This window comes from Lemur catta, chromosome 2 (assembly GCF_020740605.2).
Source record: "Lemur catta isolate mLemCat1 chromosome 2, mLemCat1.pri, whole genome shotgun sequence".
Taxonomy (NCBI): Eukaryota; Metazoa; Chordata; class Mammalia; order Primates; family Lemuridae; genus Lemur; species Lemur catta.
This window is the reverse complement of record NC_059129.1, coordinates 48512471-48529073: the sequence shown is the minus strand read 5'-3', so window position 1 is coordinate 48529073 and position 16603 is coordinate 48512471. Positions and strand designations below refer to the sequence as shown.

Below are 16603 nucleotides of genomic sequence, written 5' to 3'. Positions count from 1 at the left end.
GTCAGGCCAGAGGCCAGGGCAGCATGCGTGGGCCGCTGGCTACTCCACCAAGGAGCAATCCTTTGGGTTTGACGGGGCACTGAGCACTCATGTTGGAAATGTAAAATAGAGCTTTTTTTAAAAAAGTGCCAGACAGTATCTTTAGTATGATGTGATGAGAATGACACTTTACCTCTGTGGCCTTCCTTTCAAAAACCCATAATGCCAATCACAGCATGAGGAAAACATCAGACAAATCCCAACTGAGGAATAGTCTACAAAATACCTGGCCAGTACTCCTCAAATTGCCAAGGTCATCAAAAACAAGGGATGTCTGAGAATCTGTCACAGCCAAGAGGAGTGTAAGGGGACACACAGACTAAATGCAGTACAATGTCCTGGGTGGGATCCTAGAACAGAAAAAGATGCCAGGTAAAAACTAAGAAAATTCCAATAAAGTATAATAATAATTCAGTTAATAATAATGTACCAACATTGGTTCACTAATTGTGACAAACGAACCACACTAATATAAACATGTACCATAGTGGAAACTGGGTAGGGTTGCATGGGAACTCTCTCTACTATATTTGCAACTTTTCTGTAAATCTAAAACTTTCTATAAAAAAAAAAATCTTATCTTTAAAAAAACGCCAGCCAGGGAGCCCTCCGTACCAGGCTGATATTTTCCTAGGACTTTCCCACATCCCCCAATCTGTCCCCCAGTGCCACACTTCAGCTTGTATTCTAGTTTTAGGAAACAGCTTCTATGTGAGCTCCTAAGCCCAGGGTCAACAACTGGCATGGCATGTTTTGTTTGGCTAGCTTGGTGTTTTGAAAAGCAATGTAGACTCATGAAAGAAAAAAAATAAGTTGGATTTTATTAAAATTTAAAACACTACTCAGCAAAAGACACTGTTAAAAGATGACAAGCTACAGACTGGAAGAAAATATTTGCAAAGCATATATCTATCTGATAAAGGTTTTGTGTCCAAAATATAAAAAGAACACTTAAAATTCAACAATGACAATCCAGCAATCCCACTTTTGGGTATTTACCCAAAGGAAAAAAAAGTCATTTTATCAAAAACACACATGCACTAGAGTGTTTATTGCAGCACAATTCACAAAGAGCTAGAATCAACCCAAGTGCCCATCAATAGATGAGTGGATTAATAAAATGTGGGATATGTACACCATGGAGTACTACTCAGTCATAAAAAATTGATGAACTAATACCTTTTGTAACAACCTGGATGGAACTGGAGACCATTATTCTAAGCGAAGTATTGCAAGAATGGAAAATTAAACACAACATGTACTCACTATGAAATTGGAACTAATCAATCAACACTCACATGCACATATGATAGTAAAACTCAGCAGAAACCAAGCAGGTGGGAGGGGGAAGAAGGGATGGGTAAATTCACACCTAATGTGTACAATGCATGCTATCTTGGTGATGGGCACACTGATAACTTTGACTCAAACTGCACAAAAGCAATTCATGTAACCAAAACATTTGTACCCCCATAATATTCTGAAATTTTAAAAAATTCGACAATACAAAAACAACCCAATTTTAAAATGGGCAAAAAATTTGAACAGCCACTTCACCAAAGAAGATATACAGATGGCAAATAAGTGAATGACAAGATGCTCAACATCACATGTCACTAGGGAATTGCAAATTAAAACAACAATAAGATACCACTATTTACCTATTAGAATGGCTAAAATCCAAAAAACTGACAACACCAAATGCTGGTGAGGATGTGGAGCAACAGGAACTCTTGTTCATTGCCGGTAGACAAGCAAAATGGTATGGCCACTTTGGAAGACAGTTTGACGTACTCTTACAAAGCTAAGCATAGTCTTACCATACAATCTTGCAATTGAACTCCTAGGGATTTACCCAGTGGAGTTGAAAATGTATGTCCACACAAAAATCTGCATATGGTTATTTATAACAGTTTTATTTATAATTGCCCAAAACTGGAAGCCACCAAGATGTCCTCCAAAAGGTGAATGGATAAACAAACTCAGGTACATCCACACAATAGGATATAATTCAGTGATAAAAGGAAATGAGCTATGGAGCCATGAAAAGTCATGAAGGAACCTTAAATGCATATTGTTTAGTGAAAGAAGCCAATATGAAAAGGCTATACAACTATATGACATTCTGGAAAAGGCAACACCATGAACACAGTAAAAAGATCAGTGGTTGCCATGGCCTTGTGGGCAGGGATGGATGAATAGGTGGAACACAGGAAATTCTTAGGGTAGTGCAACAATTCTGTGTGACATTGTAGTGGTAGATATATGATATTATGCATTTGTCAAAATCCATAGAATGATACAGTACAAAAAGTGCACCCCGGAATAGACTATGGACTTTAGTTCATAATAATGTATCTGTATAGGTTCATCAATTGTAACAAATTAACCACACCAATGCAAGATGTTAATAATAGGAAAAACTTTAAGGGTGGAGGAAGGGAACATATGGGAACTCTGTACTATCTGCCCAGTTTTCTGTAAACTTAAAATTTTTCCCAAAAAAGTCTATTCATTAAAATAAACTAAATCCAGTGATACCTGTCAACTGGAACAGAAATAAAAAGAACAAAAGTAAAAAAAATAAAAAAATAAAATAAAAAAATACACTAAAAAAGCAGTGTAACAAGGCAGCTGCATTGTTGTGTGGCGATAGGGCAGCTCAGCGTTAGTGTCCCGCGCTGGCCCACTCTGCATTCTCCTGGGGCCCTGCCAACCTCTGGAGGTGCGTGAACTTGAATTTGCACCCTCTCAGTGTCCTGAACAGTCCTGATGAGACACATCAATTGTGAGCAGCCAGGTCCCCCAAATTCCCTCCCCACAGTGTGAGTGCCAAGATTTGGGGGTGGGAAGGTCACACTAGGCAGGCAAGAAGAAAAGTGTCCCTGCTAGAGATTGGAGAGGGAGCCTCCCGGCAGGGCAGGAGACCCTGCAGCCTTCTGATTTAAAGATTGCTCTTTTCTAAGCACCAAAGGAGGCAAGAAAAGCTTCATCTTTCTTTGCTGCACCCCTTTTAATAAAAGGGTTTGTCCTGTAAAATTTGTCAAAAGGCCGCACTCAGGGATCTAGAAGGCTATGTGTGGCCCGAAGGCTGCAGGTGCCCCAGCCTGGTTTGCTTCAGAAATCTGGTGGTAAGGAGCTCCCTCCTCTGGGAGAGGCAGGGAGGAGACCCTGTCACAGGCATCACAGCAGCTCAAACATTCTCTGTGAACGGCCCACAGTGGAGGATTAGCTACTGGTTTTCTTAAATTCTCCAAGGAGGCCAGGCACGGTGGCTCACGCCTGTAATCCTAGCACTCTGGGAGGCCGAGGCGGATGGATCGCTCGAGGTCAGGAGTTCGAGACCAGCCTGAGCGAGACCCCCATCTCTACTAAAAATAGAAATAAAAAAAATTATCTGGCCAACTAAAAATATATGTAGAAAAAAATTAGCCGGGCATGGTGGCGCATGCCTGTAGTCCCAGCTACTCAGAAGGCTGAGGCAGTAGGATCGCTTAAGCCCAGGAGTTTGAGGTTGCTGTGAGCTAGGCTGACGCCACGGCATTCACTCTAGCCCAGGCAACAAAGTGAGACTCTGTCTCAAAAAAAAAAAAAAAAAAATTCTCCAAGGAGACAGCATTGGCTTTTTTCTCTTACGGTGATAAGAACCCCTGTCATTTATCGAGGGCCCTTATGCTCCAGGAGCTGCACAAATGTGCAACGTGCATACTGTCATTGTCCCCCATTCTACAGATGAAAACCTTGGGCTCAGAGAGATCAGGGAGCTTGCTTGGGGTCACCTAGCTGATCGGTGGTGAGATTTGAACCCAGGCCCATCAGAGTCTTGCCACTACTCTCAGTCCTCACAGCAGTTTTATTTAGCATCAAGGGCTGTCCTTTAGGGACATGTGTACATGCTGTTGTTCTGGCCTTGGGCATTCCTGGACATTCCTCAGGTATTCCAGTTGAAGATGATCCCTAGATGTGCTTGCCAAGAGATCCTTAACCCTGTGGTGAGAACCTTGGATTTCAAAGGTGAACATCAGATCATCGTTGGCCACCTCCAAGGAGTCCCCTCAGTGTAGACCTTCGCAAAGCTCTCATGTGAATCCCGGTCATAGCTCTGCCAAGCAGCCCGCCCTGGGGCCAGCCGCTGCCCCTTTGGGGTCCCCTCGCCTATCTGTAAGGTGGGCCAGGGTCCCTCCGACACTGTCACTCTGTGACCAGATAAGTGTTCCAGCGCCCTTTCAGAGCAGCTGCAGCCAGAGAGCAAGCGCCCAGCCGGCTGTTCCTGCCTGAGCCTCAGAGGGGCCACTCTTGATGGAGTCACCGCAGGCCGGGGTGACGCGTCCTCTGCTCGCCAGGTTCTGAGGGAAATCTGATTCATCCCTTCCCCAGGGCTGCTTGGGGCCTGGAGGCTGATCGCACGGAACACTCTGATTGGCAGCCCAGGAGGCCTAATTATTGTTAATATTGCTTATTAATCCTCATTGAGAAAGAGATAATTCATTGTGATGGCTGGTGCACTCTCACTCCAGAAGGGATGCCAACATGAGAGATGAATTTAGTGTCAAAGGCTGGTTGAGCAAAGAGAGAGGGCAAAGGTCGTCTGTGGCACAATCCTGAGGGTCACAGAAACTGAGCTGTGGCATCCAGGGACACCTGAGCCGCTTAGGGGTTGGGGGAGTCAGTTCCCTCAGGAGCTCCAAGCCTTCGCAGTGCCCTGTCCTCCTGCGTGAGCTGGGGGGGCAACAGGCCGGGCGGCTGGGCCTCTGCAGAGGGTGCTGGACGCCCCCAGCTGCCGCCGGGTGAGTCTGTGTGTCCTCCTCTTCCACCCAACCTCAGCCCTCCAGTCTGGCACTTGTGCGCTCTCTCTGGAATCTGCACAAAGCTCCACTGGGAAACTGTTAAGTTAATGAGCCGTTTGTGTGCAAATGACTTGGTCTTGCAGACTTGCCACAGCTTCCAAAGTGACCTTGACCCACTATAATGGAAGCACCTGCAGGGTGGACAGCCCCTTCTCCCTCCCTTCCCCCACCCCCAGGCCTGCGCTGGGAACCACGCAGCAGGAGCCCTGAGAACCGGCCACTGTTCTCCAGAGAAAAGCATGCACAGCCTGCCACCTTGTGGCTGCCTGTGGGCCTACAGCGGCCCTCACCAGACTCCCGCAGACATCCTCCACTCTCCGCAGGGAGGGCTCGGGGAAGTCTCTGGACTGCTGGGAAATGGGCATGCGGTGGGGGGTCCCAGGCTCTAATTTCCTTTCCTTTTGTGTGGGACAAGCAGTTTGTCAGGCCTGTGGAGTACGGTGGACTGAGGGTGCAGACTGGGCGAAGCCAGCTCACCTGTCTCTAACCCTAGCCTGCCTCTCTGCTGAGTGTTCCCAACTGCAAAAGGAGGGTTCTAACCAGGTGACTTCTTAGGCCTCTGCCAGCTCGGACATTGTCTCCAGGCAGGACCATCCCAAAGCAAGGAAGAGGATCCTGCCACGGAGTCCTTAAAACACAGCTCAGAGTAGGGACTTTATCATCACTGGCACACGGAATAAACTAGCAACCTGCCAGCTGTGTCCACACACCGATTCTCCTCCCAAGAGGAGCTGCTAGGCTCCACTGCATGCAACCAGGAACCCAAGGCAAGCTGTATGCACCAGGCAGCCCAGGAAATGGGCACAGCTGCACACGGTGAGCTGTTGGAGCTGAGCCCCCGACTCAGGGAGCACGGAGCTGGTCAGCAGGCCGCCCTGGGGCAGTCGGTGTGGTCAGGGGTGAGCAGCGTGTGCTTCCTAGCACGCCACGGAGATGAACCCAGTTAATGCAGCTTAGTGGCCGACAGCACAGGCCCTGAAGCCTCACAGGGTCGTGACTAGCTCTGGGTTCTGCCACTTACCAGCTGGGTACTTTTAGAATTTCTTTAACCTCTCTAAGCCTCAGCTTTCTCATCTATAAAGTGGATTTTGGGAGGACACGTTCAGTTCATAACAGCCCCAAAATATAAACCCTCAGTTTCTCTTCTATAAACTTACCCCCCTAGCTTTTGCTTTTGTTGGTTTGTGTTTTGCAGTGATGTGTATGCCAGGAAAATCCTGCCCTCACCTTGCCCCAGCCCACGCAGCCAGGAGCAGAGTCGCACCAGCACCCCCCTGGGAAACAGGTCGGTGGTCTTCTCCTCCCCCCGATTCCTATAACAGCCTCTGCAGAGGGCAGAGTGGGCCAGAGTCACCATTCTGCTCCCCCTAAGAAGCCCCTTGTCCAGTAGCTGCACAGACAGAGCCCAAGGCTGGCCGTTGCCCTGGTCCCTGGGAATCCTCCGGAATCTCTCACACATGCCTACTCTCAAAGCTGGGGAATCTTCTCCCAGGGCCACTGGGGCCCCGTGCAGCACACAACTCCTTGTTAATAGATGTTTCTGGGGGCCATAACAGGAAAGCGCCAGTCCAGGGGCAGTTCCAACATAGCCCACTAGCCCCATGGCAAGACACAGAGCTGACAAGCCTGGCCTCAACCCCAGGAGCACTTGCCTCAGGGCTGAGCAAAGTGGGTAAGGCCTCTTCCCAGTTCGTGCTGTCTGGGCCCTGTGTCTAGGATACCAGCTCAGCCTTCCCCTGGCCGAGTACCCTCCTCCTGGAACTGCCCAGGGCTGAAGTCCCCAAGCCCCAGGCAGACTGAGAACTGCCAGCAGCCCCTGCCCTCCTGCCACAGATCTGCCTTAGTGCTTCTGGCTGAGCTGCAGCTGGAATGTTGACACCAAAACTTACTTGTGACAATGGACAACACTTGTTATATATAGTCCTCGCTGCCTTCTAAAGAAGTGGATACTGTCTCCCACAGTGTGGAGTGATAGGTGTGAGGGTGGAAGATTAGCAAAGCCAGGCAAGCGTGTGGCTCTGAGTTGTCCTAAGGGCAACGCTACGTGTAGAAGCTGATAGAGAAAGAGGAAGAGGAAGGGCACATAATGCTCCCTTCCTAAGGGGACTTCCTGGACTCCCACACAACACTTCTGCTTACAAACCTCTTCGGCCAGAATCTGGGCCACCTGGCCACACAGCTGCAAGGGAGGCTGGGAAAGGTATTAATAGTTTTTTTAGTTGTGGCAACTTAGCTAAATATGGTTCTGTTTTTAAGGAGACAGGAGAATAGTAATCTCTGCCTTGAGGGCAACTGGCTAAACCATTGGTGGGGAATGGGATGCACTGGGGAGATGTCTGAAAGCAGCGGTCCCCAGTCTTTTTGGCACCAGGGACTGATTTCATGGAAGACAACTTTTCCACAGATGGGGGGTGGGGGGAGGAGGAGGCAGAGCTCAGGCCGTGATGCGAGCCATGGGGAGTGGCTGTAAATACAGATGAAGCTTGGCTTGCTCACCTGCCGCTCACTCACTCCTGCTCACTCACTCCTGCTGTGCAGCACCACCCCCACCCACCCCACCCCCGTGCCTAAGTTTCACGGAAGACAGTTTTTCCATGGAAATCAAGGGGAGCACAGAGGTCTGTGGCTCGGTCCCTAACAGGCCCAGGGGTTGGGACCACAGTCCTAAAGGACAGGACGTCCAAGTAGGGTGCAGAAGGGGACAGGCTAGGACCAGCAGCATGAGCACTCCTGGCAGGTCTTCTCCGAGGCCTGAGACAGCACAGCTCTGCCACCAACTTGCTGTGACATCTTGAAGTAAAGTGGGGTCGGTTTGGGCGAGGCAGGGAGAGAGGACAGGAGGGGAGGCGGTGAGGGGATGGAGACAGCGGTGACCTCACGCACCCTCAGCTGTGTGATGGTCTCGGGGGAGAGCAGCCAGGGAGAGGGACGGCTGAGACGCAGGCCCTGAGGCTGGAAGGAGCTTGGTGTGTTCAAGTAACAGAAAGAAGGTCAGGGTGGCCGCAGCCCACTGGCCGGGGTCAGGTCACACAGGACCTGGTAGGTCGTGGACGGAGTAGGAATTTTGTTCCAAGAGTAATGAGAAGCCACTAAAAGGTTTAAGGCAGGGAGTGACATGACCTGGTTTGCATGATAAAAGGCTTGGTGTGGCCAATGCACAGAGGTGGGAGGGAGTGACAGAGAGGCCAGCTGTGTCACACAGCTTCCTGGGTGAAATCAGTCACCAAAAATGGAAAAGCATTTGGAAAAGTAAGTGCTGAGTCCAATCGTAAGGTGTAGTAAAGTGTGACATGTGGTTGTCACCAGCACCCCCGAGAGGCCGATGTCCTCCGTCCCTCTCACCGGTGACAGCCAGACGGACTCTGACATCCTGGCATTCATCAAGGCCAGACAGAACGTTCTGCAGAAGAAATGTAAGTGCCCCTTCCTCAGTGGCTCCTCCGGGGCCACAGGTCACCCACCCTGGGGGGAGGTCGGGGGAGGCTGGAGCGAGCAGAGGGGGGAGAAGGAAGTAGGGAGCTTCCTGCATGTTCCTGGAGCCCCGGGACTAGTCTTCCAGTCACCCCACCCTGGGGAGAAAGCCCCAGGGGCAGCATCGGAAAGGCCAAGGCAGGCCCAAGTGGGTGGCAGCCCAGATGTCCTACCCCTCTTGGCAGAGCTCTCTCCCTCCTCCAGACCTTCACCTCCTTTTGTTCTCTGCCCCCAAATCCGGCTCTCTCCTTTGCCCAGCGTCTCCAAACAGGAAGGGGCTGAGTGATGATTTGGTAACTTGTTGAACCTGCACTAGAAATCTCACCCTCCTGTTGGAGTGTGGTGCTTGCCGATGAGCTGTGAAGGTAAACACCACTTGAAGACCCAGGCCTGGGGACGCTGTAACAATCACAGAGGAAATGACTGTGGCTGTCGGACAGCAGGAAGAGACGTCACTGGCCTGCCCCCTTTCCCCCTGGGCCTGCCCCGTCCTCCTGGCAGCTGCCCCATCTCCCATCTGCTGTGGGTGGGCCTTTTCGTCTTCCGCCTTCCGTGCCCCCACACCCACAGGGACAGGCCCCGCTTACCCAGCCCTGCGGTTGGTCCTAGCCTCCTCCTAAGATCCAAAGGCTACTGAACAGGCTCCACATTGCCTTGGCGTGTCACAAGCACTCTTCCTGGATGGTGTGGAACAGCACACTTGGATTCTACAGTGACTGACACCTGCCCTGAGGGGCCCACACTCATCTTCTGGAGCAACATCTGCAGTTGAGACAGGCGGAGGTTTGAGCACGGACGGAGCGTCGCAACTGCCGGGCGGCCTGTGCCGTGCTGTGCTCACCGCGCGGGGCTGCCAGCCTGCTGCCTTCCTCTCCCAGCACCAGGACCAGCAGCGTCGGCACCGAGACGGCACAGCTCTGCCACCAACTTGCCAGGACATCTTGACCTTCTCTCACTCTCAGTTGCCTTGTCTAAAAAAGAAAAGAAAATTGGATTCAAGGCCTCATCCATGCCCCAGATACCCTAATGATATGTACAGACACTGAGCAGTCATGAAAGTCCAATCAGTGAAGGAACGCGGCACGTGCTGGGCACCTTGTCGCCAGGCCCTACTCCTAGTGCCGGGCCGAGGCAGGGAACACAACAGGGTCAAGCGCTGGAGACACCGGCATCCCTGAGGGCGGAAGGAGACAGAGGATGAACACATCAACAAATAAATAAGATCGCTTGAGGGGCTAATAAGTGCTGTGCAAGAGCTAAGATAGGTGATGTTGTAGACAGCCACTGGAAAGACTGCTTTTAGCTGGGTAGGTGGGGGAGGCTTCCTGGAGCGGAGAACTTTAGACTGACAGCTGGACGGTGAGAACGCAGCGCCACGCACCGCCTGGGAGCACGCGGTCCAAGCAGAAAGAGCAGAGACGGAAAAGCCCCGAAGGGGAAGGAGCTTTGCTTGTTCACAGGCAGGAAGGAAGCCAGAGTGGCTGGAGGGCGGGGAGCCGGAGAACAAGAGCCAGATCACACCAGCCTTCCTGGCGAGGGAAAGGGGTTTGGACTTCACCCTAGGTATAGTGGAAACCAGCTGAAGAATCTTAACCATGAGAGGGATACGATCTGATTGATGCTTTGGAAAGCTCACTCTGGCTGAAACATGCAGTGTAGATTGGAGGGGCCATCAGGCCACCGTGAAGGTCCCAGAGAGGGTTGAGAGTGGCCTGGAGTCACCAGCAGGGTGGAGGTGAGCTGCGAGGGCCAGAGGAGAGCCAGGGCTTTGGATCTGCCGAGCTGAGAGGATGCTGGTGCCGTTTACCAAGATGAGAAAGGCGGGGAGGAGTGGATGTGTGGATGTCAGAGGGAAGGAGCCAGGGGAATGCAGAGTTCCAGGGGCCCATTCAAAGTTTCAGAGGACGGCAAGAGGAGATGCGGAGGAGACAGCTGGCATGAGTCTGGAGCTCAGAGACAAAGTCTGGGCTAGAAAAAGAAACGGGAGTCACCATGCCTGAATGGTGTTTAAAGCCACAGGACTGGGTGCAGCGTCCTCTGAAGGGTGTAGACAGAGTTGTTCTGACTGCTGCGGACAGCCCCTGGGGCACCCCAGCAGCTAGAGATGGAGGGAAGCTGAGGTGCGAGATGGTGAGCGTGGCCTCGGGCAGGTCTGAGGAGCAAGCTCTGAGGCGGCCCAGAGGTCTGTCGACCACTGGCCACTCTGCATGTCAGGACGGCAGAGGACAAGCGCCCCTGAGGCAGGAGCCTGGGCAGGGCAGGGGAGGCGCTGAGGGGGTGAGCAGAGACAGCTCCTCCAGGGCGCTGAGCTGGGGCTGGAGCACAGGGAAGCAGGCGCCCAGCGGGAGGGCTGGGTTTGCTTTAAATGGGTCACGATTAGGACGTGTGTATGTCCTGAAACGTGTGGAAAGAGACGCTGGCACTGTGGTGGCAGAGGGGCCAGAGCTGCAGGAGAATCCTCCTTCAGAGGTGGGAGGGGAGGGTGTCCAGGACACAAGGGGGTGGCCTTTGCCCTGGGAGACCTGGGAACGCATCCATAGAAACCAATCGTCACCCCTCCCCTCAGGAAGCCCACGAGCAAGCAGTGCTGTTACAGCTATGGTCAAGCCTTTGTGCATAAAAGAGGGTGGTATCACCCCCTCTCTCTGAAGAGAAGAGGCAGAAGCCCACAGTCCACGTCACAGCATCCTCCTGCTGACGCTGTCCCTGCACAGTGCTGAGGGCTGGACTGAGGGAGGGCCACTTTCATTAAAATGTGTGTGGCAGATTAACATGTACACGGTTTTTCATTTGTGTTATTTCATCTGATGCTCTCAACACTCTCGTAAGGCATACAAGGCCAGGATACAAGCCTCCTGTGGACAGGGGAGGAAACTGAGGCACGCAGAGGTTGAATACTTGCCCAAAGTGACACAGCTGATAAATGGCAGAGCCAGGACACCCCAGGTTTTCTGCTCTCTCCCCATCGGGCCACACCGTCTGCCAGCTGCGTCCATTCTGCCATCAGGAGTTTGTGTCTCGGCCTCAGGAAACGGGACGATGTCAACATGCAGTGACCACAGCCTCCGCCCGCCCTGCAGCTGCGAGCTTCGTCCTCCAAACAAACGGCAGCCTGGAAGTAATTCATCAACACAGAAAGTTCGAGGGTTTCATTTTTATTCCTAAAGGAAGAAAAATAATCCTCGTCGAGGAGGGGTTCCTCTCCGGCCAGCTCCCTTAGGGCCAGCAGGCATGACCTTTCTGGACACACCACAGATGGCCCTGGTCCCCACCACACAGCACTTTACACGTGGCCCACTTATCAGGCCACCCTGTCAGGCAAACACACAGGCCGGGGCCCAGGCACCTTCCCAGCCAAAGCAAACACGCCCCCATCCCTGTCCCCGGCTCTCGTCGCCCCTCTTCATTCAGTGGGGCGCTGTCTTGGCTCCTGCAGGAGCGCTCGTTATGGGGAATTTGTGACCGTCAGCTCCGGAACAGGGGCCCAGGGAGGGTGATTTAACATAAGCCTCGCCAGCTCTTACACTTCGCCAAGGGCTGGGATGAATCTCCGTGATTTAGGATTCGTGGAAAAGCCGTGGAACGTTTAAATCCCCGCCAGGGGCACATGTGGACAGGTATATATCCCCCACAAGGGGTGTTAGTCATCCATGGAGTCACGTGTGCCTTTTCCAGCTGCCAAGGACAGTTTTTACCTCTGAGAAAATGAGTTTAACCCCTTTCTAGAGGGCTTTTTGTTTTTAATCTCCCTTAATCCCTAAATTTGGAAGTATTTCCATCTGGAAAGGAACCTTGGTGTGACCCCCGTAACAACACATCTGTCTTCTCCAGGAGGTGCCAGCCCCTCCAGCCTCACTCGGAGAAACCCTCCTGGGAGGGGAAGGAGCGCAGAACTGGGAGGAAAGAGACCAAATTCAAGGGCCACTTTTGCCCTGTGTGACACTGGGCAGGTCACCTCCCTGAGCCTCCTTCTCAGTGTCTGTCATGTACAGATTCCACCCTTGCCCAGGCCAGGAGCCTTCCTGAGATAATGTCCATAAATGCCCCTCATGAACTGCCAAGCACCAGGGAGTTGTCAGTGGGGAGATTGGCCCCCGTCGTGAGAACTGGCCCGGTACCACGAGGTCTGATTTTTTTCTTTTCTAATGGCATATCTGTAGCAGTGCTCTCCGTTCTGGGAGCCCACCGTAATCAAAGTCCCAGTATAGACAGAGCTTGTCGCTTAACTGGGGCTCATAACGTGAATGACCTAGGGATGATGCCTTTATTTTGCGCTGAGGTCTGTGCATGTGAGCCGCTGTGTCTGGGAGCACGGTGAGCTCTCGCCCCCGCCGTCACTGTGTGCGAGGGTCTGTGGAGGTCGGGGCCATCCTGGCGGAGCTCAGATCCAGGCTCTTCACCACCAGCGCGTTGACTGATCCCGGCCCGGTGGCTTGTCAGCAGGGCAGAGGGAACGTCAGACCCCAGGTCGTCAGCAGCCACAAGCTCAGTGGTCCCCAGTTCCTGCCCCGCCAATCTTGGACCAGAGAAGAAAGTGGGGGTTTTGGCCCCGGCCACGCATCAGGATCACCTGGGCTCACGGTAGATATCCCGAAATCATGGGTCTGGGTGTGGCCCAGGCATCAGGGTTTCTAAAGGCTGCCAAGTGGTTCCAAGGAGCAGCAGAGCTGGGAACCATGGGCCCAGAGTGGCTGGAACAAGGCACCTGTGTAAGCTCTGATTCGCCTTGTCTTCTTCCTTCCTGTTCTAGGGTTTAATTAGGACAGGTCAGAATGTCTTAAAAATGAGGACCATCTCTGTTTAATTAAACAGTGAGGCCAGCCTGGGGTCTTGCACACAGAATTAGACCTCAAGGACCAAGGGCTCTTAGCCTTGAATTATAATATTTTTCAACCTCTTCCTCCCCACCACTCTCCACATTCAGTGTGTCACCAAGAATTATGGATTCTTCCTCAGCAGACTGAGGAAGCAGACTGCACTCTTCACCCACTGCGGGGACACGTGGCCATGCCTGGGTGGCTGCAGGTGCCTGCCCACCCAGCCCTGACCAGCCTCGCCCCTCAGTCTCTCTGCCCACTGCCATTCTTCTTAAACATTGTGTTCATTACTTCACCCAAGAATCTCAGAATTTCCCTTTTGCTCTTATTGATATTATGTTAGCCAAACTTTGAGCAAAATAACTGCTTACCGCTCATACCAGTTTTTCTCACACTTGGGTGTGCCAGTGAATCTAAGGGCTTTGTTAAAAAGCAGACTTTGATCCAGTAAGTCTGGGATGGAGCCCAAGACTCTACCTTTCTTAAGAAGATCCCAGGATATGACCACACTGCTGGCCCGTGGACCACACTTTGGGAAGTGAGGAGCTATGCTGGCTACCTTGCTTTTTCTAGGTACCCCATCTGCTCTAGCAATCTGGAAACAAGGAACGTGAGGCCCAGAGAACTGAAATGACTTGGCCAAAATCATACTATGGATTGGGGACTATCCTGGCTAGAACTTAAGGTTCTTGATCCAGAGAACCTTTCTCCGTGCAGAGGCATGGGGGGGGGCTGAGAGGATGGGGGCCACATGGTCATGAGGAGCCATCCTGACATATAGTTGATATGTGGAGCAAAAAGCAAGGAGAGAATCTCTCCAAGGATTAAGTCGCAGCATCAGTGAAAACCTCAGGGTTGGAAAATGAATGTTGGCCCTGCCTCAGGGAGATAGAGCTTTTGCAAAAGCAAAGGAGGGATCTTCCTTCAGAGCTTGGGAAGTAGATGCAGCCCCTGGGAGGCAGGACACAGAGATACACTGTCCAAGACCCAGAGGGAGTGGCCAGCAGCCTCCTCGCCCCCTTCAATCCTGGAAGAAGTCAGTGTCCACACACTCAGCCTAACCAAGAGCATCCTGTCTCCTTTCAGGTTTGGGAAGCAATTGACTTTCCAGTAAGGGTCCAGCCGTGCATGTGTCAGCAAGATCGAAGTACAGACGAAGGCACCGCCCCTCACTTCCTCTGGCTTCCAAAGTGATCTATGGCCTGCTGGGAGCATCTGATGACTTTAACTCCAATGGAGGGGGCTGTGTGTCCTTAAGGGTGGTGCCTGGAGACCGCCAGAGAGGCTGAGGCCAGGGCTGATGGTGACATCTTTCCTGTGGCTGCTGGAGCTCCTGAGAGGGCTGGGCAATGCCAGGGTGCTTAGGGGCATGATGAGGGCTTCAGGTCACTATTACGGTGATGCTCACATAGATAATTATACAGTTTGGAGATTAGGAAATAGTACCATCATGATATAGTGTCGGGGGGAGCTCACACTGGTGGAATGTGGGGGGAATAATAATAGGTTATTTTAGGCTATTTACTGCCTGTTCTCTTGGCCCACCCTGTGGTTCAGAGGCCCAAGAATGGCAGTGGCAGGCCGGGCAGGATGTCTGAGCCACAGGCAAAGCAGTGGAATGCAGGACATCTTGAAGGCTACTCTCAGTCTCCCAGGCCAAATCCTCCCCCATCAGCCTCATGGCCTGCATCAGCTGTAGGCAGTACCTGAGTGACCGTGTCTCCATGGAGCCGTCCACCATGCAGAGTATAAGGATATCGCAGCATCCAGAGAATAGTGGACAGTGGACAGCACTCAGGAGCTCTGCAGAAAGCTTGAGAGAGGGCAGCATGGGCCCCTCGGGGCTTGCAACCTTTACATAGCCACGTGGGGGCCTTGCAGGATTTGGGCCAACACTCCCCACTCCCACAGAAGAAACGCAGCTGCCCAGGGGTCTTGTCTCAGTGGTGCTGTCAACGCTCCGGGCACTGGCTCAGTGACACAGATCCAAGGGAAGGGGGGGCCTGCACTCGAGGAAGCCCTAGGAGAACTGTCTTCTGGGTCAGGGGGTTCGAACCCTCCCCAAGCTGGGGAGGAGCAGTGGAGGGAGGCAGGGGATGGCACCTGGGAATGACACTAACTGAATAAAAGTGCTTGTCCACTGCTCCTGCTATCTCTGTCCTATAAATACAGGACCTCATGACCCTGGAGGGGGAACGGAGAGATAATGTAGTATAATTGGCTTGGGTTTTTTGTTTTTTTTTTTTTTTTTCCTTTTTTAGTGTTGGGTAAAGGGATCATGCAGAAGATAAAATTATTACATTTCAAAGCTAGGCAGGCCCAAAGAGCTCCTCTAATCCACAGCCCTAGTTTTTATAATTAGAAGACTGAAGCAAAGGCAGAATCGACTTGCTGTTACACACCAGTCAGTGGCAGATGTCCCCTACTCGGGGGACTTTCCCTGACCACCCCATCTAAAGCAACCCCATAGTTACTCTCTCTCTCATTACCACTCTGCTTTCTTCATCACTACCTATTATCTTTCTTTACTTGCTTATTTTTTAATGACCTGCAACCCCCATAATATTAATACTAAAAGCTTTATGACAACAGGGACCTGCTGTCTTGTTCATTGCTGTGTCCCAAGCACAGAGTCTGTGTTCAATAAATAGCCCTTCGATTCATTAGAGGCAGAGCCCGAGCCCACATGTGCCTCTCAGTCTGCTGCCGCTCCTCTCACTTCCCTCTGGCTCCATGATTGAATCCCACTGGGCAAGTCTCTGTGGCCCTCGCAGTTCTGGGGAACAGAGCAATCCCTCAGTAAATCTGTAGAACCAGGGGAAGACCAAATTCTGATTCTAAAAACGTCCCCAAGAGTCCACAGGACACACGTATAAATGCGTGCACACACACACAAACGCACTCTCTGGAGTCGTGAAGATGGCTTGAGTTCGCCAGAGTCTCTTCTGATGAAACAGCAGCCGTGTTCCTGGCACACCTCAGTGTCATCAGCCCTCCAGAGCTGGTCAGAGTCTATTGACTTTAGACCTCCCCTTGAGACATTATCTCCTGGGTGCGAAGGCCTTATTGACAGATGTGTGGTAAGGCCCACACAGGGTGGGAACCAGCCTCCTGGAGCCATCTCTAAGGCAGGAAAGGGAATGACGAAAACAGAAAAACACCCTGGAAATCTGGGACCACTAGTGTCCTGCTAAGCAGGTCATATGCAAAGTGTGTGCAGCAACTGGCCAGGGAGCCTCCTGCTCCAAATGTCCCCTCCCAGTGGAAGCTGGGCCTTTGGTATGAACACATGCTTGACTATGGCGCACCTTCCCTGAAGCTGATTGGCCTTGGCCAATGGAAGCAATGGATGGAATGCTTTAAAAGACCCTCTAGTGATGTACCTGGGCTCAGTGGCGCCATGGATGACAAGAAGTATCTGAGTTCACT

The 16603-nt window shown here is 51.9% G+C and overlaps 1 protein-coding gene across 2 annotated transcripts in view; it reads left to right on the top strand.

Annotated features, from left to right (window-relative positions):
- The window catches only part of KIF6 (kinesin family member 6), a 367880-nt gene extending 352529 nt beyond the window's left edge, over window positions 1–15351 (top strand). For both annotated transcript variants that reach the window (XM_045543626.1, XM_045543625.1), the window contains 3 exons: window positions 6082–6171; window positions 8193–8299; window positions 14261–15351. In XM_045543626.1, the coding sequence (XP_045399582.1) occupies window positions 6082–6171; window positions 8193–8299; window positions 14261–14277 (214 nt within the window). In that variant the 3' untranslated portion in view covers window positions 14278–15351. The remainder of the gene's footprint in view (window positions 1–6081; window positions 6172–8192; window positions 8300–14260) is intronic.
- The last annotated feature ends 1252 nt before the right edge of the window (window positions 15352–16603 follow it).